The sequence below is a fragment of the Hyperolius riggenbachi genome, chromosome 1, assembly GCF_040937935.1.
Source record: "Hyperolius riggenbachi isolate aHypRig1 chromosome 1, aHypRig1.pri, whole genome shotgun sequence".
Classification (NCBI taxonomy): domain Eukaryota; kingdom Metazoa; phylum Chordata; class Amphibia; order Anura; family Hyperoliidae; genus Hyperolius; species Hyperolius riggenbachi.
The window spans coordinates 133,652,812-133,678,355 of record NC_090646.1 but is presented as its reverse complement, the minus strand read 5'-3'; the positions used below and the strand labels follow the sequence as shown (position 1 = coordinate 133,678,355).

General features: G+C 42.4%; 1 protein-coding gene across 1 annotated transcript in view; it reads right to left on the bottom strand.

Annotated features, from left to right (window-relative positions):
* Nucleotides 1-25,544, bottom strand: part of KIT (KIT proto-oncogene, receptor tyrosine kinase) — a 100,892-nt gene that overhangs the window by 24,588 nt on the left and 50,760 nt on the right. Inside the window, exons 5-13 of the mRNA XM_068278570.1 lie at nt 20,357-20,516; nt 18,282-18,471; nt 14,555-14,670; nt 14,354-14,468; nt 10,941-11,125; nt 8,271-8,377; nt 8,043-8,169; nt 6,099-6,203; nt 5,896-6,006 (exon numbers count right to left, since the gene is read on the bottom strand). Coding sequence (XP_068134671.1) covers nt 5,896-6,006; nt 6,099-6,203; nt 8,043-8,169; nt 8,271-8,377; nt 10,941-11,125; nt 14,354-14,468; nt 14,555-14,670; nt 18,282-18,471; nt 20,357-20,516 — 1,216 coding nt within the window. The remainder of the gene's footprint in view (nt 1-5,895; nt 6,007-6,098; nt 6,204-8,042; nt 8,170-8,270; nt 8,378-10,940; nt 11,126-14,353; nt 14,469-14,554; nt 14,671-18,281; nt 18,472-20,356; nt 20,517-25,544) is intronic.

Sequence of the window (25,544 nt, the reverse complement as noted above, 5' to 3'; positions counted from 1 at the left end):
GCAATTTCCAAATGTGCAATACTCAGGATCAGGGCCGAGGCATAGGCTGGAGAGGCTCCAGCCTCAGGGCGCAGTGTAGGAGGGGGCGCACAATTCATTCAGCTGTCATTACTAATTGTGTATGAAGCAGAAAGAAATAAGAAAAGGGGATACATAGCAGTGACTGCAAGCCAGATAACTAGATATTAAGGTGTTGGGGAGGTTGTGGGCCCTGTGGCCTTCTTAGTCTAATAGCAATCCGGGTGTGACGGCTGGGGTGGGAGCGATGGAGGGGCGCACTTTGGTGTCTCAGCCTTGGGTGCTGGAGGACCTTGTCTCTGCTCTGCTCAGGATTCTTACAGTAAACACAACAACATCTTTACAATGTACTTAATTTGTGATATACATGACAATAATGGCATCCGATTTTAAAACACGGCCGGTTAAATGGAAATTCACCAATTCTTGTAATTTTATTTTATTTACAGTTGAAAGTCAACAGTTTGGAATCTGGAAGATGAAAAACTGATTGGTTACTCCAGTTACAATCCCTGGTTTCCTTCACTACTTGTTCAACTTTGTTCTCAACACTAACTTTCCATGATGTGAAAATCACCAAGGACTGACAAATAGTGAAATACAGACTTTTGTGGATGAGCAAGCTCTTCTGTCTGGTTCCTGTAGTCTTCTGTAATATGCCCATAATGCAGAAGCCCAGCCCTGTGTTTGGATAGCATGCCAGCTGCTGGCTCAATGCTATAATGTGCAGAAAGGAGGCTCAATAAAACTACCACTATAACTGATTGTAGAAGGCTTAAGGGGTGCAGTAGATTCTAGAGAATTAATCGAAGGGTCGATCAATCAGCCCAGCCACAGCATCAATTTCTGGCATATTCGAGCAGAAAGATCTATTCAACCAGATATCAATGGGGAAAAAAATAGTGAATTGCCATTTTAAGATATCACATCTGACTTTCAGAACAGAGCATCGTTATTTTGCTGCACTACTGATCCTGATTTCTCTGACAGTGCTGGATTTTTTCTAATGCAGGGATCCTCCACCCCACTGCTATATGAGCCATATGTAGTTCTTTGCTCCCTATAGAACGCTTAGTGTATTTTCAGCAAGTGTTAAATACCTGCCATGTCTCTATACCCCATGAGAACACTTCTCATAGCTATGAAGACTGCCAAGTGTTCTATTACTTTATATTGAAGGTAACAAATATTTAAGGAATTACTTTCATACTCATGTGTGACATATTATTCTTGGACCACAGGTTGAGATCTAATAAATATATTATTTATGTTAAGTGCTTACATATAAAGGTTAAGTTCAGGCTAATCCACTCTGGAGAATCAGAGATAAAAAAGACACACATAGGTCAAGAGGTAGGTTTCTTGGAAACTTGTCTGCAAGTTTGGATGAAAAAGATTGTTATATAGGAGCTCAATAACCACTACATCTGATGACTAACAGCCAAAGAATGCAAACTAAAGGACGTTTCATTACTAGAGTCCCACTGAAGGCCACGGAACATGTACAGACCACATTCTTAACAAACATGGTGACACCGATAGAATCATACAGAATCTAGCTACTGAACGGTGTTGTAGTTTTGGATTATTCAGTGGGGGAGAACACTGCACTTCCCATCTCACTGCAATATATTGAAAGTCAGTAAATTAGTAATATAACTTCTAAGAGATAACTGGGCTATTGCAGAAGTGCCTGAATGACTACCATACATACACCAGAAAGGTAATCTTCAAGCCATATCTGCCATCTAGGTCTTAAAGTGTAACTGCCGTGAAAATAAGGTAATTAATAAAATAGCTTTTTTCCCCCCTCTACATTATTACTTTATCAATGATTTAGTCAGAGTTTGCCCATTGTAAAATATTTTCTCTCCCTGATTTACATTCTAAAATTTAACTCAGGTGGCGACATCTTTCATCCTGTCAGGAGCAGCTGTGAGGAATGTTTGTTTACTGAGAGTTCCGAGGCCAGTACAAAATATTTCTGGTCTCCCAGAATGCTCTGGGGGTAAGAATTCCGCATATCTAATCATCCTAGGCTAAAGCATCTCTAAGAGGGCTACATACACTATACAGCGAAAAATAGCTATAGAAAGTGTTTCTGATGCTAAAACCAGGTAAATTGCCATAAAAGTGGATACCCTGAATAATTTTACTGCACACTGCTATATTTCATTACAGTGCATCTTTAAGTAGTGATGATCAATACGGTGCAATTAATTCAGATTTGAATATGTAATAAGTTGAGAAACAATCCCGCAAATACAATTATTTAATCTAATTATTTCCACTACAGTTTTGCTTTAAAATAACAAAAAGTTTCCTTTACAAAGTGATGAAGACACTCCATATTCCAGTCAGCCAGCATGTAGTTATTTACTAAACCATTTATCTACAGTCTTGGTGACATAAAAGCACGCTCTGACCGCACTTTGGCTCACCTCACAATCCGCCAAATAAAGGTGGCAAATGAAAGTGCCTTACAACCTGACCTATACAGAACAGCCTGTGTGTTTATGTTTGCAGGAGAATGATGCATCATGCATCCATTATGCTCCACAAAGAACAGCGCAAGCCCACATAACAGTGTTTCCCTTGTCTCTGGCTCCACATAGGCTTAGTCACACATTAAGGCTTAAGTTATCCTCGCAATTAAGCGATTATCATTAACCCCTCAGGCAGCCAGGTGGCTAATATACTACGCGTATCTGTCTGTGACAGCAAAGTTTTAACCATTTTATGGGCATTGCAAGGCAAAGCACATCCACACCTGTAAGCCTAAACTGCAAGTTGGTTTATATAAAATTTCAAGAGGCAAAAGCAATTACAGGAAATGTTTGGTAAGATAATGAAATGTTATCTGAAACAAGACAGGAAAGCTGGCCTCAGGAGTAAGAAGACAGTAAGACGCTACGAGTTCATTTGATTGGACTACGGAGGGATTTTCCCTACTTCAGACTCTCGTGCGCACACCTGAATGCAAGCAACAGGCCGGCAAGTCATGTACAACAAAGCCCAACTGTCATCTGATCCTGTCAAAATAACAGGTATCAGGCAACGGGATTCTAGTGTTTATAAGTGTCTTATATGTGGACGGAAAATTCCTTGTGTACACAGCTAACTTCCTGCTGTCAACTTTCTGAAAACAAACTCAAAAGGTTGCGTATGGAAGGACAACAGCACTGCCCAAAAATAGGGGATAAAGGGATAATAAAAGCAATAATACTATGAAACAAAAAACAAATGTCATAGCCAACTTCTTTCTGAGAATCTTAGCCAGAAGGTCAGCATTGCAGAATGGAAACTAGCATTTTAAGAAAGGCGGAGGTTATCAATGACAGCCTTAACAGATAAGCTGTAAGCCCATCTCCAGGTGCAAATGTTTTCCTAGACCTGTGTAGCCACTCATCGGCAGAGATAACGTTTATCTGTGTACAAAACTCCTTGATTATTACAAGCCATTTTTAAAGCACATGTTCAGAAGTCACTTCACCTACTTTCTGATATATAGACTTCAAGAGCTACAGACTGCAATCTCCTTGAACAGTTCTATGTTCCACCTCCTAGAAGCCTGATTAACAACGGATGACTAAATACTATATATGGTACACTGTATATCAATATATAACCGGGCGCCTAACTGAAGCAATATGAGTTGATGGGTGGTAACATAAATCCAGTATGAAGCAACAGGTATTGAAGGTATAAGGAGCATTAATGGAAACCTGAAATGAGAGGAATATGGAGGCTGACATATTTATTTCCTTTTAAACAATGCAAATTGTCTGGCTGTCCTGCCGATCCTCCGCCTCTAATACTTTTAGCCACAGACCCTGAACAAGTGTGCCAATTAGGTGTTTGACTGAAGTCTGACTGGATTTGCAGCATGCTTGTTTCATGTGGGCGATTCAAAAAACTACTGATATATGAAAGATCAGCAGGACTGCCAGGCAACTGGTATTGGTTAAAATGAAATAAATATGGCAGCCACCATATTCTTCTCACTTCAGGTATCCTTTAACTAATCTTACTGGATGAAATACAGCCCTCTTTCTAATATTGTAATCTTAGTGCATATTGTTTGTCTGTGTCCAGCTTCCCCTATTATCTTTAGGAAATCCAAGTTTACAGCTGATGCAGTAACAATAAACTGACTCAGTGTTTTGCCGTATGCAGGAAGTTATGTCCAGTGTTTCAAGGCGCACAACAGCACCGGTATGTTTGGCTTGTTTATGTGGAAGTCCCTTCAGCCCTATCCCACTGATAAGACTGCAGAGGAGCAATCCCAGCCTGATCTCACATGAGAAGTCCCATCACCAGCCCCATCCCTCTGATAAGACTGCAGAGGAGCAATCCCAGCCTGATCTCACATGAGAAGTCCCATCACCAGCCCCATCCCTCTGATAAGACTGCAGAGGAGCAATCCCAGCCTGATCTCACATGAGAAGTCCCATCACCAGCCCCATCCCTCTGATAAGACTGCAGAGGAGCAATCCCAGCCTGATCTCACATGAGAAGTTCCATCAGCCCCATCCCACTGATAAGACTGCAGGGAAGAAATCCCAGACGGATGTCACTTGAGAAGTCCCATCAGCCCCATCCCACTGATAAGACTGCAGGGAAGAAATCCCAGCCTGATCTCACTTGAGAAGTCCCATCAGCTCCATCCCTCTGATAAGACTGCAGAGGAGCAATCCCCAGCCAGCCTGATCTCACATGAGAAGTCCCATCAGCCCCATCCCACTGATAAGACTGCAGAGGAGCAATCCTCAGCCAGCCTGATCTCACATGAGAAGTCCCATCAGCCCTATCTGACTGATACATCTGGAGAGGAACAATCCCAGCCTGATCTCACATGAGAAGTCCCATCAGCCCCATCCCACTGATAAGACTGCAGAGAAGCAATCCCAGCCTGATCTCACATGAGAAGTCCCATCACCAGCCCCATCCCTCTGATAGGACTGCAGAGGAGCAATCCCCAGCCAGCCTGATCTCACATGAGAAGTCCCATCAGCCCTATCTGACTGATACATCTGGAGAGGAACAATCCCAGCCTGATCTCACATGAGAAGTCCCATCAGCCCCATCCCACTGATAAGACTGCAGAGAAGCAATCCCAGCCTGATCTCACATGAGAAGTCCCATCACCAGCCCCATCCCTCTGATAGGACTGCAGAGGAGCAATCCCCAGCCAGCCTGATCTCACATGAGAAGTCCCATCAGCCCTATCTGACTGATACATCTGGAGAGGAACAATCCCAGCCTGATCTCACATGAGAAGTCCCATCAGCCCTATCCCACTGATAAGACTGCAGAGAAGCAATCCCAGCCTGATCTCACATGAGAAGTCCCATCACCAGCCCCATCCCTCTGATAGGACTGCAGAGGAGCAATCCCAGCCTGATCTCACATGAGAAGTCCCATCAGCCCTATCTGACTGATACATCTGGAGAGGAACAATCCCAGCCCGCTCTCATATGAGAAGTCCCATCAGCCCCATCCCACTGATAAGACTGCAGAGAAGCAATCCCAGCCCACTCTCACATGAGAAGTCCCATAAGCCCCATCCCACTGATAATAGGACTGCAGAGAAGCAATCCCAGCCCGCTCTTATATGAGAAGTCCCACCAGCCCCATCCCACTGATAAGATTCAGGAGAAGCAATCTCACATGAGAACTGTATGAAGATTAGTGAAGCAATCCGCAAGCTTGCTAATGATATAATGAATGATGGGGAAGCTGCTTTGTGTCTTTACCACCAGCTTCACCTGTTCTATTCTAAAGTGATGGAATGTAGAATGTAGAAGAAAGACACTGCTTGCAGTTAATTACAGATAGTAGTCCCCTGGAATAGCTAACCACTGAATGCTCATTTACCTCCAACAGTACAAGCTCCAAGCAGATTCACAATGTTTTTGTGATGGCCGAGATAGCTCAAGACCTTCAGCTCAGACATGAGGGCTTCCCTCTCTGTGGCGTGGGCGCTTGCTGCAATGAATGAAGAAGGTTTTATAGCATATGCAAAAACATGAAGCAATACAAAATACAAACACAAACAAATTAAAACAAAAACACCTTACGTTTTAACATTTTCACAGCAACAGTAAGTGCATTGTCTTCCTTAAAAAGGCCATAAGCAGTTGCTTCCACCACTTTACCAAAAGCTCCAGCACCCAGGATCTTGCCTATTGAAATAAACAAAAATATTTAGCAATAACTACTAATAGTACATAGCCATTAATACTATGCATGCATAGTAATGATAAGATTCTGTAAAATGCAGATTAAAGAGCAACTCAAGTCATAATATTCCACTCCAATGACCTCTATGTGTTGTGTACATCCCATAGCCAGATGTACAGAAGCTGTGTATGCGGTCTGTGCCACTGGCCTATATGAGCGACAAATGGTCCCACTCTGAGAGCTACATAGAGGGATATTTGCCATCCACTGCTTATCAGCAGGGCACCTCTAGAAAAGGATCATATCCCAGTAAGAATTTATAAAGGGGTAAACTCCCTGTGTGCCAAAAAGAGTGATCCATATGCAATTCACTTTTTTTTCCTAGGAGACAATTTTTCATCTTTAATTTAAAATAACGTTTTAGCATTCTGCAATGGAAAAAGTACCAAAAAGTAGATGAAAAAGTACTGCCAAAAATATTTGGAGTATTTCTTGCTTGCTGGTGGTGTTAAAGGAATTTTATTTACAAGTTGTGAAAATATCACCTAGGAGAAATCTCAGGTGAAAAAGTAAATGGCTTATGGCCCCATGTCAATAAAATGTCTGTTAAACCACCAGAAAGCAAGAAAATACTGTAATGTAAATAATTTGTATTTTTCTACCTACTTTTTGATACTTTTTTCAATTGCAAAGTGTTATAAAGTTATTTTATAGAGAAGATGGAAAATGATCTACAAGGAGAAAAAAAACCTTCCATATTTTTCTGACCATTCAACGCACTTTTTCTCCCCCAAAAGTGAGGAAACAAAGTTGGTGTGTCTTATGGTCCAAATGCACTCATATGCTTCTTCCCATAATCCAGCGGAAGATCCCCTACTACGGCACAGATGTCCACCTATGTTACACAGCCCCGCTATGACACATTGCCCATCTCACTGCCCGCTATTGCGCAGTGTCCCATTTCACAGCCCCACTATGGCACATTGCCAATTTCACTGCCCTGCTATGGTACATCAGCACAGATCAGTCATGCAATCTGGTATTAGCAAAGATTAGTCATGTGATCTAGTATCAGCACAGATCAGTCATGCAATCCTGTATTTGCAAAGTTCAGTCGTGATCTAGTATCAGCACAGACCAGTCATGTGATCTAGAATCAGCACAGACCAGTCATGTGATCTAGTATCATTGACCAGTCATGTGATCTAGTATCAGCACATACCAGTCATGTGATCTAGAATCAGCACAGACCAGTCATGTGATCTAGAATCAGCACAGACCAGTCATGTGATCTAGAATCAGCACAGACCAGTCATGTGATCTAATATCATCATTGACTAGTCATGTGATTTAGAATCAGCACAGACCAGTCATGTGATCTAGTATCATCATTAACCAGTCATGTGATTTAGAATCAGTACAGATCAGTCATGTGATCTAGTATCAGCACAGACCAGTCATGTGATCTAGTATCAGCACAGACCAGTCATGTGATCTAGTATCAGTTACCTCTTGGAACTGTTAATTTTGTCCAATTAATCACCACATACTGCATATCTAAGTAACTGCTAAATACTATAAACACTTCCACTTTTTTATCCAATTTGTTATGCAGCAGTTTTGAAAATGGAAGCAATGTGATCGATGGTTATATGCGAACGTAACATTTGTCTCCTCATCAGATACTGAGCCACAAGCAGAATATTTGTATATATTATAGATAGCTGAAAGTCAGAGTGATGTCTGACAAGGTTTGGATATTTTTCCCTTGCCAAAATACAGGAGGGCTGATGAGCTGTGTAATAATAAAGTACGGTACCTTTATGGTATGATACACTTACCAAAGCACAGCCTATCTCTTGGGAACTCCCATTTGTTATCATAAGGAAGTTGTGTCGGGTCAATATAAACGTAATTATTTCCATTGATTTCTTCCACTACCTTCCACTGTATCTCATACTTTGGTTTCTGTAAATACAGAGAAAGGTGTACACAGGATGATTGCTGCTATTGCTGCCACCACAACAGAAGGGAAAATCAACACAAGCAAGTCGCTAGAAGGTCCTTACCTGCATATATTTGTACATGAGAACTGCCACGGCAACGCACATCACTGCGGCAGCCACTATGAATCCAATCAGCAGAGGAGTGAACAGAGTGTGGGCGCTCACTTGTTCTAAGAGAAAATGGGAACATGAGTCATCTGTTAAACCTTAGAGCAAATCTGAAGGGAAAATAAACTTATGAGATAATGAATTGTATGTGTAGTACAGATAACAAATAGAACATTAGTAGCAAAGAAAAAAAGTCTCATGTTACCAGTACAGGAAGAACTCGAGTTGTTATCTATATAAAAGCTTCTCTGAGCTATTCCACCCCAACTCAGTCCTGCTTTCTGAAGAGCTTAAACAGCCAGGAAACAGCAAGAGACAGCTTGAGTTAAGGTTTTACTGCAGGACAGTTCAAAGGGTCATTAGCTCTGCTCTGTTTTACAGCTTAAAATACGGTGTGTTTTGCTACAAATGTTCTATTAATTATCCATACTACACATACAATTCATTATCTCATAGGTTTATTTTCGCTTCAAAGAGCAGAGCAAAGCAGCTCTTTGCTTTAAAGAGCAGAAAAGCGTAAGTTTGCTTTTAAACTTTTTTGCCTTTACAGGAAACATAATGTAGTTTTTATAAGACAGACCTAAAAAGGCCATTTTTCTCTCATTCAGCACATCTGTCTTCTTCCTGTCACTCTTCTGAGCCCAGGTCTAAACCCTACCTCCTTAAAACCTGTGTACTCTTGTGTACTCTTTTCTGGGTTTACTACAAATAATCGTAAAACGTCAGAAAGATCAGGTTCGAGTTTCTAATCTAAGGCATTACCAGCCGTATAAAAGGTAATCCTGCCACTTCTATGTGGAATTGCTGCAGGGATCTAAATCAGTAATGTATAGTATTTCATTTCTGATCAGGGAGTGCTTTTAGTGCATTCGCTAAAGAATGCTTTGAAAGTAAATGTCCAGTTGCCTTGAAATAGGTTTGTGGACCTTTCTATTCTCTAATTCCCACTGATAGGCTGCCAAAAGGTTGCCTCCCTTTCATGCATCCTTGTGAAGACTCTTTGGCTATACTCTGACTCAGGGGCCATTTTGCCCCATGCAAATTTACAAACCAATCTTAGTTAATAGGATCATTCACACTTAAAGAGAACCCGAGGTGTGTTTAAAGAATGTTATCTGCATACAGCCCAGCCTCTGTTGCTATCTCAAACCCCACTAAGGTCCCCCTGCACTCTGCAATCCCTCATAAATCACAGCCACGCTGTGAGGCTTTGTTTACATCTGTAGTGTCAGTCTCAGCTGCTCCCCCGCCTCCTGCATAGCTCCGGTCCCCGCCCCCGTCCCTTCCCTCCAATCAGCAGGGAGGGAAGGGATGCAGGCGGGGACCGGAGTTCTGCAGGAGGCGGGGAGAGCAGCAGACTGACACTATAGAGATAAACACAGTCAGCTCTGACAAGCTGTTTGTCAGCAGCGTGGCTGTGATTTATGAGGGATTGCAGAGTGCAGGGGGACCTTAGGGGGGTTTGGGATAGCAACAGAGGCTGGGCTGTATAGGCAGATCCAGCCTCTGTATGCAGATAATATTCTTCAAACCCACCTCGGGTTCTCTTTAAAGAGAACCTGAGCCAAAGTTTAGGTTTAGAAACACACACTTACCTAAGGAGAAGGAAGCGCCCTTTGGTTCCCTGTTGCTGCTTGTGGACCCTCCTGCTGATCAGGGCAGTATGGCCATGCTCATGCTTGAAGAGAATAGCAGCTGTGATAAGATTACCTAAAAACCCCTCTTTGGAGGGTCCACGCTCAGGGACGCTGAACCAGAGGACAGCGAGAGAAGTCTCATTAGGATCCAAAGGCTTCTTCTGTAAGTATGTGATTTTGTACCTGAGCTTTGGCTGGAGTGCACTTTACATGCTGGTTTTGAACTCCATGCGGGAAAATGCTTCCAACCCTACAGTATAATTCCACACACCATGTGCTCTTTCTTATTGCCAATCTTTAAGCTACTTTGGCAAATAATGCAGACAAACTTGCATAGTGTCCCAAAAATCGCACCTGAAAGAGCATGCGCATCTTCCACGCTGAGAAGTGTGTACCCAGCTTAAAGAGGAACTCCAATGAAAATAATGTAATAAAAAGTGCTTCATTTTTACAATAATTATGTATAAATGATTTAGTCAGTGTTTGCCCATTGTAAAATATTTTAAATCCCTGATTTATATTCCGACATTTATCACATGGTGACATTTTTACTGCTGGCAAGTGATGTAGCTGCTGTATGCTGTTTTGGCAGTTGGAAACAGCTGTAAACAGCTATTTCCCACAATGCAACAGGGTTCACAGACAGGAAACTGCCAGGAGTACTACTCAAGAGTTTCTTTGTGGGAGGGGTTTCACCACAATATCAGCCATACAGCGCCCCTTGATGGTCTGTTTGTGAAAAGGAATAGATTTCTCATGTAAAAGGGGGTATAAGCTACTGATTGGGATAAAGTTCAACTCTTGGTCGGAGTTTCTCTTTAAGTGTAAGGATAATGACATGCCAAGAGACTATGCCACCTAAACTGAAAATGCTGCAGTAACTTATAGCAGCAATGTGGAAAATCAGAAATGCAACAATGGCTCAGGGCTCTGCCACATGTGACAATGAACGCTAGGTATGCAATAAAATCTTAGTAAAATGTACTACCTTTAATGGCAAAGCTGAAAACAGACGATATGCTCTCCACTTCATTGGCTGCAATGCACTGGACCGTACCATTCTTCTTGATTGAGGACACATCAATGGTGCTCTCTACCATCATACGGCCAAGAGAGGAATTCTCCTGGCTGAATTTGATGTCGGAGGGAGGGATCACTAGCGAATCTGTACACCTGGAATAACAGATCTGTGTTATTGTTGTTGTAAAGGGTCTTCCTGCAATATACGCAGACATGGAGCGTATGGAAAATTCCCAGGTGTCGTGACACAACATGGAAAATACAGACAGAGCTCCTTGACACGGTGACTTTCCTGTTCATTGAAACAGGTCACAGATGAAACAATACCAGCTGAACTGAGACAGTAGCAAAGCAGCTTATTGTGTCACCTCCGCCATGCCGGATAACACATTAGTAAGTGAGCTCATTAGCACAGAATCTCAATGCAGTACTTAAAGAGATCCCGTGTCAATAATGCATGGATCCGCAGGCAGAGACAATGTCTAGCTGTCAGTCAGAAAGCAGCGAGGACACCTAATAGTCTGCTTCCATAAAACATATTTATCCCACATACAGTATCTGCAGGCATTTAACTAGGAAATGGTACCGGGTAACATCAGCTTGTAATTAGGAAGGCTGTCGGACTGCTGCTGCATATAGAACACATAAGTATTGCTTATGCTAGGAATACACAATGAGTTTTTTTTTTGCAAATAAATGGCTCAATAGATAGGTCCGATCTGAATTTGATCGTTTTTCTGATCGATGTTCTAATAAAAATGAATGAAAAACGATCAGAAAAACATTTGGAAAATCGATCGGGCAGTAAATCTGCCGAAAAACTTTTTGTGTATTCTCAGCATAATGTTATAAGCTGCTAACCAGTTTCTACACTCCCACCAGTGAATCTATCCTTTGCTCCTCTAGCATTGTCTGGTACAAAGGGGTAAATGCAAGGGACAAGCACAAACTCCAGAGAGTAATCAGCAATGCTGAGAAGATCATCGGGTCACCCATGCCTCCCCTGGACCTCCTCCACATATCTAGAATAAGGTCCAGGGTCAATAGGATAATGCACAACCCCTCCCACCAGTCACTTCTTCAACCTCCTTCCCTCAGGCCATCGCTATAGGACCTGTCCCGCCAAACCTCCAGGCACAGGAACACCTTCTTCCCCAAGCAGTCCTCCGCCTGAACTCAAATCCCCCCACAAATGATAACTCCCAGTCCCTCCAGTGCCTCCGATGTCCTAGCATACGCATGCATATCCTTATGTTTGACTTTCACCTGTTGCAATATGCCATATATTCTTATGTCATGTTTTATCTGCACTATGTTTTCTGTCTGTACCACAAATAATTTTGTCACACTTGGCGAAAAAAATTTATTTTGATTTCTCAAGCACTTTCAAATCAAGTCATTTTTACAGTGAATTTCTCAGGTTGGGCTATAGATGCGGCAGACCACCGCTGCTGAGGAGGTGCCGGGTAGCACAAGTATACTCGCTATACTCCCACTTCTCAGGCATAATGCTAGGCACACACCGGGCAACTTCCTGTCAGATTTACAGGTTGAACCGATTATTTTCAACTTGTCTGATCTGCTCCAAATCGTTAACAGGATCGATTTCTGAAGCAATAATCTGAAAATTGATCGCCTTATTGATGGGAAGCAGTTTGGACATGTACACATGATGCAACTTAGATTACCTGTTGATCTGACGGAAAACTGCATCGTGTGTACCTTGCATATGAAAAAACACAAGGCTTACTGTCAACAGAGGACCAATTCTTATGGACCATTTGAATAACCAACTGTGAGCACAAATCTAAAAAAAACAATTCTAAGAGCAGAGTAATCAGAGTGCTCACATGTAACCTGTGGTGTGAAATGTGGCTTCTGCAGCTAAAAACCCATTCTTAAAAATGTGATGACAAGACCTAAAGCAGCAAGGCTGATGCAGTCAAAAATGAATTTTTCAGATGGAGTTGATCCTGCTGTATTAGACTATATAGAGGAGAGGCACAGACTGAATGTTCTAGGAATATGGCACCCTACAGAAACAAATCTGTACTAGAGCAGGTGGCTAGTGTTATTTCACATTAGCCAAACAAGCAGCTTTTCCACAGCTAAAAAGCAAACTCTCCCACTGGGAGCGTAGGCCTCAATTCAGACACATATGTTTGGCTAGTCCTGCGTTTTGCACAGGAGCATCTTGAAGTGAAATGATCATGTATTTATATTGTGCTCATATCTTCCTCAGCGCTCATATCTTCCTCACACTACATATTCTGCAGTCATGTGACTAAAGGTGCTCATACACCCGTCAGATTGGCAGCAGATAGATAAGAAATGCATCTGATGATCTATCTGATGCGTTTTTAGAAAATTTTTTACCAGGATAGAATTCCAATAGATTTCAGTTTGAAATCTATTGAAATTCGATCTGATGGCATTTTTTTCCCATTAGATTTCCATTAAGGCCAATGCAGACTGATAAGCAATCTCATCAGATCGACCTAAATTTTCCATCCTGCCAGGTCGATGGAAATCCATCGAAATCGATCAAAATCGGCCATCGATCGGTCGGTTGGCCAACCGATTTGCAAACGATCGATCGGTCGGCCAGAAAATCGGCTGAGTGTATGGGCCCCTTTACTGTCCCTCAGAGGAGCTCATTATCTAATCCCTACCACAGCCATAGTCCAAGGCTCCTACCACTGTAAAGCAGCCCATACACTCAGCCGATTTTCTGGCCGACCGATCGACCCCAATCGATCGATCGATCGATCGATTGCAAATCGGTTGGCCAATCGACCGATCGACGGCCGATTTCGATCGATTTCGATGGATTTCCATCGAACTTGCAGGGTGGAAAATTTAGGTCGATCTGATGAGATTGCTTATCAGTTTGCATTGGCCTTAATGGAAATCTGATGGCAAAAAAATGCCATCAGATCGAATTTCAATAGATTTCAAACTGAAATCTATTGGAATTCTATCCTGGTAAAAAATGTTCTAAAAACGCATCAGATAGATCATCAGATGCATTTCTTATCTATCTGCTGCCAATCTGACGAGTGTATGGGCACCTTAAGGCCAGTTTGGGGGATGCGATTAGTCTATCAGTATGCTTTTAGGATGTGGAAGATAACCAAGTAAAACCAGTGCAAACACAGGGAGAACATACAAACTCCATACAGATAGTGCCTAGGCTGAAAAATGAACCAAAGACTCCAGTGCTGTGAGGCAAAAGCACTACCTGGGACATCACGTTAGTAAACCACTTTTAAAAATTCTAAAATGATTGTGAATGCAAAAGATTTCACACAAGTTTTATCAATGGTTGCTTCATGTAAATGGTGTACTGCAAGCCCCCCTGTACAGAGCAGTACTGCATACCTCTGCTCAGATCCTTCACAGAAGTACCAATCAATGGAGGGCAGAGGGAACCCGGAGGCCACACACTGCAGCATGCCATTGCTAAGTCTCTCAGCAATCAGGATTTCTGGCCTTGCTGTGGGAAAACACAGGAATACATGTGATTATTGCCTGCTGTTATTACACAAAAGTGATTGTAAGAAGCAGATCAGGAAAACTTACTTTTGACAAATACGTTAAAGCTGACGGAGGCATTGGCGTCGGAATTCATAGCATAAAAAGCGTAAATGCCCTTTTCATTGCCTTTAAGGCGGATCAGATGCAACTCGCTGACATATCTGTGTGAGAGGAAGTAAATGGTTACTAACTGGAAAACACCCTAACTGGAAGTCCTGCAGTTAGGTGAGTGGCTGGATAGTGTACTGGTTAAGGGTTCCGCCTTTGACATGGGAGACCAGGGTTCGAATCCTGGCTAGGTCAAGTACCTATTCAGTAAGGAGTTCAAGGCAAGACTCCCTAACACTGCAGGGTGGCCTCCTGAGCGCGTCCCAGTGGCTGCAGCTCTTGAGCGCTTTGAGTCCGACAGGAGAAAAGCGCTATACAAATGTTCGGATTATTATTATTATGTATGCATCACGGTTCTAGTGCTTATGGATGAGCTGAACCTATGCAATCTATGCAAGTTATCATTATTCCAGTTCATAGTAAGTGAAAAGGAACAGTGTCAACTTTAACTACAACTTTAACTGGGCTTCAAAAAAGGTCCATCTAAAATTGCCTCGTTCTTTGAAATCTCACAATGCACTATCACATTGTGAGATTTCAAAGAACAAGATACAGTATCGTATGTACTGGACTATAAACCTATTAGAGTATTTTCACAGGTCTGCATTGTTGCCCGAGAAAACAAATAGTTGATTGACTGTATGCCAAGTTGGCCTTTATGATGCACCTCTAAAATGTACATACACACGTCTGATTGTTCCGAACGACCGGTCGTTTACTTTAGACGACAAATCAGACGTGTGTACAAACGATTGTTCAGGTTATAATACTGGTTTTGACAGATCTGGATCTGTCAAAACCAGTCTCATCACCTGAACGATTGTTTGTACACACGTCTGATTTGTCGTCCAAAAGACCAGTTTAAACGACCGGTCACGACACACGCCAGATTTTTTTAAACTACGGATCAGTCAAAATCAGCCTTATCAGCCTGACAACAGCCTATACTCACATGCAAACAGCTGTTAGAATGACCGTCCCGTGGGCGGGTCTGACGACTGTAGTTTACAAAAATCTGGCTTGTGTACGCGCCTTTCAGCCTGATCTACACGGAACAATTTTCCATCAGATTGACGGATCTATTAGATAATTTCCAATCAATTTTGCGATCGATTTTGGGTACTTAACGCAAAATCAATCGCAAAAGCATTTGCAAACATATTGGCGGTCTACACACGATCTACTTATCAGATCACTGGTCGATCTGATGGAAAATTGTACCGTGTAGTTGAGGCTTTAAGCCTAGTACACACAATGCAATTTTCCGTCAGACTGACAGATCGATCCGATCATTTCCAACCGGTCCGTTTAGATCCCGATTGATACTGCAATTGATTTTGGGTAGTTATCAACAGGAAATCCATTGCATGATTATCGATCTTGAGCAGTTTGGACATCTACACACGATGCATCTTCCTATCGGATCGATCCGTCGATCTGATGAAAAACTGCATCGTGTGGACTAGACTTTAGGATTCTTCCCTTTTATGCCTGGTACACTCCACACAATTTTGTGTCAGACAGACGGGTCGAATTGATTATTTCTGATAGGTCCGGTCTGATTTCGGATCATTTTTCTGATGTAATTTTATATAGAAGTAATCACAAAATCAATCACAAAATCAATCGGAAATCAGATAAGACATGTCGGAAATAATCGTTTCGACCCGTCTATCTGTCGAGAAATTGCATGGTGTGTACCATTCATTAGCATACTGCTGGTATGAGATCCACCTACTATACATGCACAATTACTGCCTCCTCTTAAAGGACACCCGAGAAGAAGATAAACTAATGAAATAAACGATTGTATCTATCTTTCTTCTCCTAAAAATGACTTTTTAAGATATTCCACAGTTTTATTTTATATTTAAATCTACTTTTTAAGTTTACACTGTTTTATTGTTTTTGCTCAATGACACATTAATTGTAGTACGCCAGAGCTAAAATCTATGAACGATTGGCCCTTGATATCTCTTTCCTGCTCTCAGAAGCCATTTTCTGCTAGGAAAGTGTTTTATAGTTGGAATTTCTTATCAGTGAGGGTCACACTGCAGTCACTTCCTGTCTGAGTCAGGACTGAGTCAGCCACTTACATACCTGATATTTAACTCTTTTAGGCAGAGAAAGAAAAAAGGAACACAGTCATTTGTGTGCTGGGCACTGTACATACCCATGTCTTTCCTAACTCTAGCCACAAGGACTCCATCACTTGCTCAGCTACTAACAGCTCATGTATACGGCTATATTCAGGTTTATTATGAGAAGTCATGGCCACACTGAGTCTAAACATCGCAGCGACCGAGTGAAGACAGGAGTGCCAGTAGCAGGAAGTACATAGTGGCATGAAAGTTACAGGCAGCAGCAAAGGTGGAAATTAGCAGAGGAGGCAGCTTACAAACAAGAGAAACAACAGCTACAATTACAAAACACGCTGTGATAAATAACAAGCTAAAAATAGTAACAATGTACAGTAACCAGTTCTAGTAATCCTTTGTAGTCAGACTAAAGAAAAAAATCTGATTGGCTGAGCTGAATGACTGATAGTTATTGGCCTTTACATTAAAGTGAAGCTCCGGGCAGTAAAACATATCAAACAACAGTGCTTCATCACAAACAGAACCATAACATGCCATTATATACTTTCAAGTTCATCCCACAAAGCTATTTACCGTATTTATCGACATATTATGAAGAACTTTAGAGTAAAAAAACTATTTGAATTCCAAAAGATTCCACAATGAGAGCCAATATGTAAACATACATTCAAAGTCACATGATGATGTTTAGGCCTTTTGTTATACTGCATCGTTACTATCCAGCATGTGACCAGTAGGAGTGGCTATCAGATGCCATACCCAGGAGGCTAGAGTACACCTCAATGTTTGCTCATCCAAAATATATGGCAGAAACAGCTGCTTGACAGAGAGCTGAACATTTTTATGGGTATTGGTCACCCAAGATTATAGTGGATGATCTGTTTTGGGCAACCAAGGTTCCAGGTGTGTACTGGGTTTAAGTACATTAGAATTTATATAATGAGAATATAACAGCTTATAGGTTGAGTTTAATCCAGCTATCCATGCACTGTTCAATCCACTAGTGATAAAATTATTGTTTCTATTTGACAGTTAAGCTATGTACTCACCCGACGAGTCCAGCGACGTCCCCTTGATCACAGTTGTCAAGCGTCACCTCTTCCTACTCGCGACGTCAAGTGCCGTTACACGACAGGTGCAAATGGGAAGTAAAGCGCAGAGTCGTCGGGGATCTTAAAGATCAGATCCGCTGCGTCTGTCGCATTACACCGTACGATTGCCGCAGGGAAAACATCGTTTAACATACTTTTGTTAAACGATGTTGCCTAATGTCGGGTAAAATCACCGTAAATATTGCATCGTGGGTATGAAGCCTTAGATTGATGATGACTAATGCATTGCACACACCATGAAGTTTCCTGTCAGATAGACTGCTCAAATTCATTATTTCCGACAGGTCTGATCTGATTTCCAATCGTTTTTATACAGAAGTGATCAGAAAATTGTTCAGAAAAACGTTTGTAAATCAGATCGGACCAGTCATAAAGAATCGATTTGACCCGTCTATCTGACAGGAAATTGCATGGTGTTTTCCCGGCATGAAGTACAATAAATAATCTGTTTACCTATTATTGCCTTCATCTATGGACTCTACAAAATGGTCGGACGTGTTTAGCAGCGTTTCATTCATGTAAGTCCAGTATTCTTCATCTGGCCGAGGATAGGCATCGATAGAAACCCGCAATATGACATTCTCTCCAGCGTGTACATCAATGGTGGTGTTATCTGTGACAGCCAGGTTAATGTAGCCAAATTCTAACAAACAAGGAACAGATATATAAATCAGCAAGTTATAGCAAAGGTTATAGTATAAAGGACAAACACATTATAGCATAAAAAAACAACTTTGATTATACAAAGAAAGGAGCTGCATAAAAGTGAAAGGAGCTCCAAGTGCCCACTCTTGTTTTGTGAATACTAGAGAACAATACTTACCTCCAGTAGAGCAGGAAACAGAGTAATGATGACATACAGAATTCAATGGTACATCAATTTTCAGGGTAACGCATGGTCTCTTACCACAAATGAATTTGCTACTGTAGCTGTAGTGTAAAAAATGAAGCTGATCCTGGAACCCCAAATCCCAGAACACTCTGCTATGTCAGTCTCACTTGAGCCGTTATTCACTAAATCGCAAATGAAATGACCGTGTGTACAGCAAATTAACAAGCAGTATAGCATGCATTGTACACAGGGTACAACTTGCATTAAAGCGGATCCGATATGAAAAACTAACTATAACAAGTAACTTGTCTATATATCTTATCTAAAGTTTAGATAGTTTACACAGCATATCTATCTGCAAACAGCTTCAATAGTTTGATTATTTATTAGTGTGATACAATGAGGGCAGCCATGTTCTGTTTGTCACATTGTCACAGGCTGAGGGCTGGAGATGCTATCAGCTTGCCTGTGTGTAAATTCAGTCCCCTCTCCTCCTCCCCTCTGCCTCTGAAATCAATGGCTAGTAACCTCCTCGTCCTCCTGCTCAGACTGAGCTCCCATAATCCCTTGCTACAGTGCCAAGGCACAAAAGGAGCTGTGAGCGAGGCTAGTTTAGTTTATAGGGAATTAGAGTATTAAAACAAAACAAAAAAGTATTTGGCTTGAGGAATGCCCTATAAACTATATGAAAGGAACACAATTATGCAATGAGTAAAAGTTTATCTCGGATCCACTTTAAGTAGGTAACACGTGCATTGCTACTATAACATGTGTTACGCTACTTGCGCTACGTGCATTACAAAAGCAACACGTGCATTAACTACATAACACCAGTGGTGTTATGTGTGCAATCCATGCTGCATTACTGAGAGCACACTGTCATTTTACTGGCATTTAGTGACTTAAGGCACATGTGTATACAAAAGGTAGCAGGGCTTGTTGTTCACAGGAAGAAGTGTTGAACATTGTAATATCTCAATCTCATAACAGGAGACATATGGAGTCTGCTATATTTATTTTCTTTTAAACAATACCAGTTGCCTGGCAGTCCTGCTGATCTTTCTGGCATAAGTAGTGTCTGAATCATACATCTGAAACAAGCATGCAGCTAATCCAGTCAGACTTCAGTCAGAGACAGTTAGTTCAGAGTCTACAGCTAAAAGCATTAGAGGCATAGGATCAGCAAGACAGCCAGGCAATGTGCATTGTTTAAAAGGAAATAAATATGTCAGCCTCCATATATCTCTCACTTGGGTTCCCTTTAAGCCTGTATGAACAGGTGCACAGCTACTGTTTTTTTTTTTTTTTTTACAAATTGAAAAACTTCAGTTCCAATCATAATACTGTTTCTGACATTAATCTCAGATCTGACAAGACTAGCTGCATGCTTGTTTCTGGTGTTATTCAGATACTACTGCAGAGAAATAGACCAGCAGGGCTGCCAGGCAACTGGTATTGATTAAAAGGAAATAAATATGGCAGCCTTTGTATACCTCTTACTTCAGTTCCCCTTTAAGAGGCTGCCACTGATTAGAGATAGTAAAACATTCAACCTACTTTGTAAATGTTTAACTATAAAAGAAAACTATGTGATACTTAGTCATTTTTAGGTGTAGGAGGATAAATATAATTGTTTATCGCATCAGTTTATTTTCACCCCTGGTTCCCGTATCCGCAGTGACAGGGAGTTGCTTACCAAGAACCTCCAGTGTAAATGTGACGTTTACTACACCAACGCTGTTCTTTGCTTGACAGGTGTATGTACCAGACTCATTATACTGCACGGCTCTGCTGCTTAGCGTGATGTTGCGCTCAAAAGTGGTGGAAGAAGAAAATCGGCTCTTCTCAGTTTTTATCTGTAATGAGATGAAAATATTAGCTAATATTATGAAGAACCAATTCATTACGTCAAATCAGACAGCTCGGAAAAGATGTCTGGCAAGCTGTCCAAAGTCAATATGTTTTCATACAGTGAGGGAAAGACAGATTAAGCGATAAGGACAACAATGACAGAACCCAGCGCTGGAGAAGAGTTTATTACTGTGCGGCGGATAATTAGTTCACCTTTGCAGCTTCATTAAAATATGGTAATGTCGCAGGACCGTCCCGCCACATCTTTATGTGCGGACAAAAAGGTACAGAATGAGATTATGGATAGGAAGCAGAGGACTATGCCGCAGGGATTTGGGCATGAGAAGGAAGGAAGGAAGAGGGGGGCCTGAAAGATTCCACAAACACTGCGAAGTTCCCTAAGATGTCACTGCTAATTATTGCAGGAAATGCGAGAGGCAAATGAGGACTGTTATCATCATTACAGAAAGTATAACACGTAAGGGATGTGGCAAACAGATCTCATCTTTCTGAGAGGAACTTTAAACAACGTTTGAACTTCATTCCAATCAGTAGCCGATACCCCCTTTCGCACTAGAAATTGTGACCTTTTCTCGAATAGATTATCAGTGACGTCTGTATGGCTGATAATGTGGTGATATCCCTCCCACAGTGTGAGGTCTGTGAACCTTGTTGCATTGTGGGAAATAACGGCTTTTTCCAACTGCACAGCAAGCAATATCTCCCTCTCAGTAACAAAAATTCCGTACAGATCACCTGGCAGAACTAAAGATGTCGCCACCAGTGATACATTTCAGACTGTAAAGGTGGCCATACACTGGTCAATTTGTCATCCGATCAACCAACAGATAGATCCCTCTCTGATACAATCTGATCAGAGAGGGATCGTATGGCTGCCTTTACTGCAAACAGATTGTGAATCAATTTCAGCATGAAACCGATCACAATCTGTGAAGTTGCCGCTGCTGCCTGCGAGTCCCGCGGTCTCCACTGTCTTCTTCTCCACTCCGGGCTCCAGCTTCACTGAACTTCCTGTCCGGGGGAAGTTTAAACAGTAGAGAGTGCTCTACTGTTTAAACTTCCTGTCCGGACAGGAAGAAGTGAAGCCTGCCGGACTCGGAGCCCAGCGGAAAAGGAGCAGCAGGGACACGCGCTGGCGGAGCAGGTAATGTATTGCCGCTGTATTGCGGCGGTCATCGGGCATTCGAACGCCGCTATCGACGCACTCCCGACCCGCCGGCGATCGAGCGAAATCTTCCGCACAGACAGATCGACGGGAACGATTGATTTCGGATGGAAATCGATCGTTCGGTCAGCGTTTGCACAACGAATTCACAGTCGATTCGATCAAAGTGATCGAATCGGCTGTATATCGGCGGGAAAATCGTTAGGTGTATGGGCCCCTTTAATCAGGGAGAGGAAAGATTTTACAATGGGCAAACACTGACTAAGGCCCCGTTCACACTTGCGGTTCGAGTCCGCAAGTGTCCAGGGGTCCGGGTCCCACAAAGAGACCGTACGGGTGTCTGCGGTGGCCACAAGTTGCGGATCGAGAATGTATCAGTTCCGGCTACAATAAAGTAGCTTGAACTAGATACATTGCAGTGCCAGAAAGGCACCGCAAGCATGGGGGATACCGGCGTGTAGTCCGGACCCCCCAAGTGGCATAGGACCGGTGCTGAAAGCATCCGGTCCTATTGCCAGTGTGATGAGAAACATCCCTTTCTCATTGCACAGCATGGCCGCATGTTCAGGTCAGGATCCGGCCCGGGGTGCGTGGGCCAGATGATCCAGACCCGAAAAATAGCGCATGTTGGAAAAGTGTCCGGAGTCCGGATCCGATCCGGCTCCATTCTGTACGGAACGGACGCATGTGAACGTCCGCATAGACTTTGCATTGCTATGCGGAACGTACCTTAGGCCTGGTTCACATTAGCGTTCGCTGTCCGGATTCGCCTGATCGGATCCGGACCGTATACTGTACAAACGGAACGTACGTTCCGCATAGCAATGCAAAGTCTATGCGGACGCCGGATCGGATCCGGACTCTGGACACTTTTCCAACATGCGCTATTTTTCGGGTCCGGATCATCCGGCCCACGCACCCGGACCGGAGCCTGACTGCACCATCCGGAAATAGAAACCAATGGGAAACGGAAAGCACAGAACACACTGGCTATAAAAACCGGACGTTCTACCCCACTTCCTATGCGTATTCTAGCGGCCATTTTAAATGGGGACACATGGGCCAAGCATGTCTGGAGTGGAGCAGCAGTGACTAACGTGCTGGAGCTGTTTGGCAGTATGGTGGAGGTGAGGCCTAAACAGCGGAGGACCTGATTCTACAGGTGCACCTTCTGCTGACCTCCCAGACCCCAACAATTATATAGTTTTATTTATAACTTTTACCAAACAGATCCGGATCGCAGCCGTATACATACCTGATGCAACCGGACCGGATCCGGACCGGATCCGGATCGGAACTGTACGGTTCCGATCCAGATCCGATCCATTTGGCACAGAAACGCAAGTGTGAACGGGGCCTAAATCATTTATAAATGAATATTGTAAAAAAAAAAAAAAAAAAAAGTAATTTTATTTATTAAATTATTTTCACTACAGTTCCTCTTTAGGGCCCGTTTCCACTGTTGCGACGCGATTTCGCCGGCATTCCGACGCTTGTAAAAACGCATGCGGATGCGTTTCCGCATGCGTTTTTACCCGCGATTTCGCGTGCGATTTCGCATGGCAGGGTGCCATGCGAAATTAACCATGACACTGCCAGGGCAAAATAACATTGAGAAAGGTGCGAAATCGCACGCGAAATCGCGGGTAAAAACGCATGTAACAAACGCATGCGTTTTTACTATTAAATACATTAGCGGCGATTCGCACGGATTCCCGACGCAGGCGAATTCTGTGGGTCCCGTCGTGCAGATTTGGCCCGCCGCCAAATCGCTCCTGCACGCCGCACATGTGGAAACAGCCCCGGCCACTTCAGTGTAACAAGCGAATCCGCATCTCATCGCCGCATGCGGATTCGCTATGGTGGAAACGAGCCCTGAAGGTGTCAGGTATTAAGTCATCACATATACCGCTTTGAAAAAAATCTGTTACTACAGATATGACTCATCCTCTATTATTGTATAACCCACATGCTTGCCGCAGTATGGGGTGTTTGCTGACTTGCACATTTTTCTTGATATACATCTCAATAAACAATGAAAAAACAAAAAATAAAACTCATCTCTGCTTTACCCACAGAGAGAAAATAAATAAAAATACAAGGGTGTAGTTATACAGTGCTTTGTCAGCTGTGGTATCTTATTAATTTAGCCAAATAAGTTATAGGGCTTAGTTCACAAAGTGGTGCTAACTGTTAGCATGCTCGTGAAAAGACCCTTAGCACGCCTAAACATAGCTTGCACTCGCCAATTAGCGCTCGCGCGGTAAGTTTCGCGTTCACTCGCTAAGTTTAGCGCTGCCTGGTGCGTGCGAAATGGCACACCCAATGCACTCAAAACGCTGCATTGGATGTGCCCTAAACGTCACACCCATGCGACGTTTAGGGCGCATCCAATGCGCCGTTTTGGGTGCATGGGGTGCACAGTTTCCATCGCACCCGGTGTGCCGTTTTCTTTTCGCGCGCACCAGGGAGCGCTAAACTTAGCACCCGAGTTAGCACGCCCGAAGTCTTTAGGCGTGCTAACTAGGGTAGCACCGCTTTGTGAATCAGGCCCATAGTATTAGTAAACAGAAAACAATGATAATGCATAATGCCTGGTACACACCATGCAATTTCACGTCAGATAGACAGGTCGAATCGATTATTTCCAACAGATCCGATCTGATTTTTGATCAATTTTTCGATCACTTCTATACAAAATCGATCAGGAAAAAAAAAATCGGAAATCAGACCGGACTTGTCGGAAATAATCGATTCAACCCATCTGATGGGAAATTGCATGGTGTGTACCAGGCATTACATTTGAACACCTATAGACTGGAAGAGTAATTATGTCTGCCCTGAGAGCAGCAGAAACTTGTCCAAATATTTGCAAACAAATGAGTGGCTGACCCCAGGCATAACAGGTCAGATGCATGCTAGACAGACCGCCAGAACAATGGAATGAGCAGATCTGTCTTCTGAAGAGCGCAACCTTTTAACTCTGTTACCACGACGCTGTAAACGGAGATGGCCATAGTAACGGGCATACGAGATCACATCACGCGCGCTGGTTTTTCTTGAAATATCTATCTGTTACAAGCAACAACAATAAGCTCTCTAGATGAATGGACAAGAGGCAATGCGTTATACTTAACATACCTTACAACACAACCCTAACTGTCTGACTTGTCTTTTTAAGGACATTTGTGTACATGGATAGATTTTTATCAAGTTATTTTTTTCCAAATAAGGAAAACTTTCAATTAGAAACAAACGATAGATTTTTGTTTTTAATCTACCGTAACTACGGCATCCCACAACATTATGTAGTAACAGATCACTGATTCTACATGAGGAACTGTTATTACTATTATGCATTTACATAGCATTGACATCTTCAGTAGCACTTTACAGAGTACCTAGTCATCTCAGTAAAGCTAAGTACCAATGGGAAGATGGATCAGGGAATTTGCACCAACGAATGATCATTCCCCAATCCATCTTTCATAATCGCCAACTGCGAAAATAAATGACGGGATGTGAATGATTGTTTAAACGATTATTCAAATTTCCACATAAGTCCATCGACTTTAGCGTAAATCTTAATGACTGTTGTCTGCAATGACAATTATGCAAAACAAACATCCGTCTTTGGTAATTGGACATCTTTAAACATCGTTTAACGATTTTTCATTAAACAATGTTGTGAAAAACAATTGCACATCACAAAAAAAATAAAACAAAAAAAAAAATCGGATAAAAAATCTACACATGGGTATAGACCTATACTGTGCCTCAGAAGAGCTCACAATCTAATCCCTATCATAGCCTAATGTTCCTAAATTTACCTAATGCCAATTTTGTG